Source organism: Mercenaria mercenaria, chromosome 12 (genome assembly GCF_021730395.1).
Source record: "Mercenaria mercenaria strain notata chromosome 12, MADL_Memer_1, whole genome shotgun sequence".
Classification (NCBI taxonomy): domain Eukaryota; kingdom Metazoa; phylum Mollusca; class Bivalvia; order Venerida; family Veneridae; genus Mercenaria; species Mercenaria mercenaria.
This window is the reverse complement of record NC_069372.1, coordinates 39,568,057-39,573,736: the sequence shown is the minus strand read 5'-3', so window position 1 is coordinate 39,573,736 and position 5,680 is coordinate 39,568,057. Positions and strand designations below refer to the sequence as shown.

Sequence of the window (5,680 nt, the reverse complement as noted above, 5' to 3'; positions counted from 1 at the left end):
AATGTAACAGAGGAGGCCAAAACATGACAAAAGTTGATGAATCAATGGCTATAAATCCGCTGAATATTATCAACCAGAAAATGCCGATGACATGCATGTAACTAAGTTTAACAATGATCACTCTTGTGAAGTCTGATGCAAATTCGTCCTGTGTTGTCAGAGGAGTTGCGTGGACAAACTTTGTGACATACATACAGACAAACTGACAGACAGACAGATGGACAGCACTTAATCAATATGTCTCCCCCAATGCATGTGGGAGACATAATTCTGAATTAACATACAAACATATTTATATAAATTATAATTCAAACATATTTATATAAAAGAGAAGAAAAAACTTATAATTCACATGTATTGATTTCGTAAATGTAAGTCCAATGATATATATATATAATATTCCATTATATAGATTTGGACCTAGTAATGCACTAATATTAATTGACCACATACTGTCATAAAATTATAATCATAATTGTATACATATTACATATAATGCAAAGATGTCAACAGTTAGCGAAATGAAAAGTAAGCGTCAAATATGAAAATATATAAGTATACAATATACATTCATTAATATAATGTACAAATCAATCACAAAAATCCAATAATAATAAATATATTCAATGTACTCGTATTACATTTCATCTAGCTGACCAAAAGACGTCTGACTTTAATTCATAATAATCCAAATGAAGTTAAAGATAATGCTTTACAACCAGATTATAATCTATTAAAGTGAACAACTGTTACATTTGGTTAGAAATTATATCGACCTCCCAGAAACGTTCTTTTTGAATCAAAACAAAAACGACCTGATGACCCAAACTCCACATATGTTTAACAAAAGCAGTTCGGTTTAGCAGTTTATAAGTTATGTTTATGTAGTTTGATAACATTTATTTGAAACATTTAGTCATCTCCTCACAGATTAAAACCATCCAAGTCAGTTTGTATACAACGACATCTTCTAAATAATGTTTCATATCGATTATTTATCTCTTGAATTCTATAAGCATAAATTACCGGGTCTAATACCGTGTTCAGAGTGTAAACACAACTTACAATATTTATGATAACGACTAAATCCGAAAGTGAATCAACTACATTTGTAAATATGAGTAGAAATATCCAGATACTTGGCAAAATGCAAATGAAATATGTAGCAATAATAAGAAAAAATGTGATTGCCGTTTTCTTAATGGTATGCCTAGATCTAGACGGCTGTCTATGAATAAAAGACTTTACTGAACACAGTATTATTGTGTAGATTATCAAAAATATAAAGAAGAATAATAGACACAAGAAGCAGTAAAACACACTGCCAAAAAGAACTAATATTGAAATGTTTAAATTGCCGAACTGAAATAAAAGAAGAGCAACGACTGCCAGCAGAAAGCTTGGTACTAGCCACAAACATGTAACAATTATGTTTCCGCGCCTTTTTGACATTAATGTCTTATAACGGAAAGGTTTTTGTACCTTTATCAATATATCCACTGATATTGCAAACATTGTTCCGAGACCTGCAAATTGTGTCGTGGTGTATATGAAAGCAAATACCGTCTTTGGGATATTTGGTTTTGTCCATGTAGTGACAAACAGATTTCTGAATAATTTCCATGCGTTTGGGAAATTGTAAAATGTTAACAAAAAGTGAAATAGAGCTATTAAGCTGTCGGATATAGCTAGGCTCATTATCAGTTTCAATTGGGTCTTCAGTGATCCCTTGAGTGACATGAGTATTATAATTGTTGCAAGGTTTAAGAGCACACCACAGAATGATATAACACGTTCTGTCATGTTAAAATAAAATATCACGGAGACTGCAGTGTCATACTCGTTTCTGTATTTATCTAAATCACTTTCATTTCTAAAGAATACATCTGACAAAGAAGTCGTGTTGTTAGATATACTAGTGTTACAGATAGTTTCATTGACATTTGTATCAGATAAGAAATCCATTTCCAGTAGTGTTTCCGCGAAGGTGGTCAAAAGTACACAAGCATTTAAGTTTAAAGTGGTTAAATGATAGAGCCAATTTCCAAATTGTGTTTATATGCTTTCTCTCTGAGTGTACTTTGATATATCATAGACATTATATATCTGTTATCATACGTTGATGTCTCTGTAATCATCCTTGGCATTATTATCTGCCGGAATGTAGTCGGATGCGTCTCGAGAAAATATTGTCTTTGAGAGAAAATTGTTGTCCTTCGCTACTTTCTTGTTCCCACTATTCTTGACTTCAGCAGTTCTCTTTGAAAATAGCAACAGTTTTTTAGCACAGTTGTTTGGACATGAAAAAACTCTATTTTTCACGACGTTGCTCCGCTTAACAGTTCATTTCATCCGAGGTCAACTAATATATGTTGTTTCGTTCTTCTGAGCGCACTACTCTTTGTCCTATTGTAAGGTCATTTCATACCGTCGTACTTTGGAACACATGTACAACCTACAGAATGCTCATCTGTAAATAAAAATGTTATAAGATATAAACAGACTAAACCAACAGTTTCTTTTCGAATATTTTTCTAACAACGACATTAAATCAGAATATTAATTAGATCATGGTGATGTTTAAAAAATGGAAATACGATCTTTAAGGATCCAAGCATGGAATGCAACTGAGCATAATCATAGAAAACTTGGTTTTACTGTGCCTGTTCACGAGTATTTATGAAAAGTTCAACAACTCCCACGCCTATTGAGACCGGTTTAAACAGATTTCTGCTACATAGATACTGAATGGATTCCATGATCCAAAAGTAACAGAAGATATAACAACATTGAGTTCAGGTACGGATGATCCCCCCCCCCTCCCCCCACCCTCCTCCTCCAACTCTCCTCCGCTACACGACAAAGATTGCAAAAGATTGCAGTTATGACAGTGAATACATCATATATAAACATATCCTTAAATACAAACAAAAAACATCTTTGAAGCAAAAAAGGTTCATCTGTTTAATAAAAACACACCAAATAGCTAATATAAATTATATCATGGCATTGGTCATGTTTTAGTACTACAAAAACGGATGCCGTTTGTCAAACAACTGCATTTGAACAGATCTGGAATTAACGAAATGTTGTTTCTAGCTTTATCTCATTATTTCGGACTTACGAAAAATATGAACCACACCATGAGAAAACCAACACAGTGCATTTGCGACCAGCATGGATCCAGACCAGTCTGCGCATCCGCACAGTCTTGTAAGGATCCACGCTGTTCGCATTCAAAGCCTATTACAATTAGTGAAACCGTTAGCGAACAACATGGATCCTGACCAGACTGCGCGGATGCATGCTGGCTGCAAATGCACTATGTTGGTTTTCTCATGGTGCGGCTCAATTATTATGAGACATTCATTCAGTTTTGATATGGTGTTATATACAAATTAAGGTAAGAAAATAAATTAAGGAAAACTGAAATAAAGCATATTCTTTTTATTTTATTTGTACGTATAATCACTTTTAATTGTATCTGCGGACATGCTCATTTTATTTTCATCTACATTCGTTTCATTAAATAATATATAAAAATAAAAAAAAAATCTTCAAAACTGATAGGCTCTTTAGGTTATGTTGAATTCACAATCCTTCAATATAATGATTTTTTAAAAAAAAAGATTTACCATGCTTATCAAAATATATACATAATCACTTACTAAAATGTGTTTATTTACTGTCTCCACTATTATTAAATATTGTCCAACTTTTCCACACCTTGCATCTACAACAACTTAAATGTTCTAATCCGTTAACACATAAAATATTTGTTCCAGCTGAGGGTTGTTCTATATGTACACAGAGACTATTATTGAATATTTCTGACTTTACAAAGTACTTTTAACGAAAAAAAAACCCAATTGCGTGTTCTCATTCTATTTCTGAATTTTGTCTCTTTGCGTGTGTAGTTCAAACTAAGCCATTACGGGTACATTACCTGAAAAGATATTCATGGACTTATAAATAAAAAGACTGCCAATTTTTTGCGGAGATAGCTATGAACAAGTTCATATACAACATTGAAAGTAGTGTTTTCTATCAATGTAATTATGCATATTGTCTACTTGAAGGACAGCTTACAGTTTCAAAATAAATATCTTGAGGGCCTCCGTGGCCGAGTGGTTAAGGCACTGACTTCGAATCACTTGCCCTTCACCGATTTGGGTTCGAGCTTCACTCGTGGCGTTGAATTCTTCAAGTGAGGTAGCCATTCAGCTGCTTAGGGAAGGACGTCGGTTCTACAAAGGTGCCCGTTCGTGATGAAATAATGCGTGGAGGGCATCTTGGGTCTTCCTCCACCATGAAAGCTGGAAGGTCGCCATATGACCTATAATTGTGTCGGTGCGACTTTGAACCCAACAAAAAATATAAAATAAAATTCTGGAACTTTACGCACAAATGTTCATGTGGAATTTTACACTCTTGACGAAATAATCTAGGATAAAACCGGATTGAAAAGCGTCTGTTTAATCATATATGATGGCATCGTTGACACAGAGATATATTTGCCCAATTCTGGACAACATCATGATCTGTTTAGAAAACATATGAACCTCTTGTTAAACCCTTATATCGTAATATCATAATGACGCAAATTAGCGTTTGTTAGAATTTAGATGAGGAGTAAAAGATATGATTTGAAAATGTCATGACATTTTAGTAAGCATTACTTTCAGTCAACTACAAATGTCACATGAAGAAAACATTGCTGAATCGGCGACATCTGAATATAGATATGGTGCAGCAGAATGAGAATTTAACATTGAAAGTAAATCTTGCAACAACACTGCCTGTAGCGACGCTATTTGTTAAAATGAATAAATCGTAATATCGCGTTTAGCCTCACAACAGCCCCATAACCACATTTTCTTGCACACCGATCTGGGGTTTCGGGCGGAAAACCCAACTGGCATCCCCTTTTCAGATGACACTCGTGCTGTTAATGACAACTAACGGTTCGTGCACTGATTAGTTATAATTTATGTAAAATTTGATAAAAATCAGATACCGTAATATACCTAGTTGTCCTTTCTTTATTTCAGTACATTTCCCGATTCAAAATAAATAATTCCACGCAAACAAGCATAATGTTGTGCTACAAAAGATAAAACAAAACCGGAACTTTGTTACTGTGCGTCTTTGAATCGTTATGACGTCGTTTTGTTACATATGTTATTTTGCTGCGCTTTGTTTAAATACGCTAGGTTTAATACTACAAAAAGAAGTGTTTCGTTTCAAATTATATATTCTTAATTTTGTAAAATACGGTATGCAAGGAAAATAATCTGTCACTAGTTATAAATGCAGATGGAAGTTTCCGGCTCTCGGATAATTGTTTCGGAGGTAACGAGCTCTGCTGAGTTACCGCCAAAAACAGTAACCCTTAAACCGGGTATTCCTACCTGGCTCTATAACAAGAGACAGATGATCATATTTTCGTGCATGGAAAGATACCTGGTTCAACCAATGATGAGCGTATCGTTGAGTTCAAATACAAAGCTTCTAGAATATTCTGAGGTCTCTGTTCCTTTCACCAACGTGAATAAGTTACATCTTGAATGAGATAAATTACTGGTTCGAATTCAAAGATCTTAATGTTGAGCAAAGTATATCCAAAACAAGGATGGCGTATAGTCCGTGGCGGGGTTGGGTGTGTGTTGGTGGCGGGGCT

General features: G+C 34.3%; 1 protein-coding gene across 1 annotated transcript; it reads right to left on the bottom strand.

Annotated features, from left to right (window-relative positions):
- Positions 1 to 319: 319 nt before the first annotated feature.
- Positions 320 to 3,776, bottom strand: LOC123534254 (hydroxycarboxylic acid receptor 3-like). The gene is made up of 2 exons (XM_045316422.2): positions 3,669 to 3,776; positions 320 to 2,470 (listed from the first exon to the last, which is right to left on the bottom strand). Exon 2 carries the CDS (start codon positions 1,963 to 1,965, stop codon positions 925 to 927), a length of 1,041 nt encoding a protein of 346 aa, XP_045172357.1. The 5' UTR covers positions 1,966 to 2,470; positions 3,669 to 3,776; the 3' UTR covers positions 320 to 924.
- Between the last annotated feature and the right edge of the window lie 1,904 nt (positions 3,777 to 5,680).

What these genes read in the sequence shown, in the direction of transcription:
- LOC123534254 (XM_045316422.2), bottom strand. Translation starts at nt 1,965, where the DNA reads ATGGATTTCTTATCTGATACAAATGTCAATGAAACTATCTGTAACACT.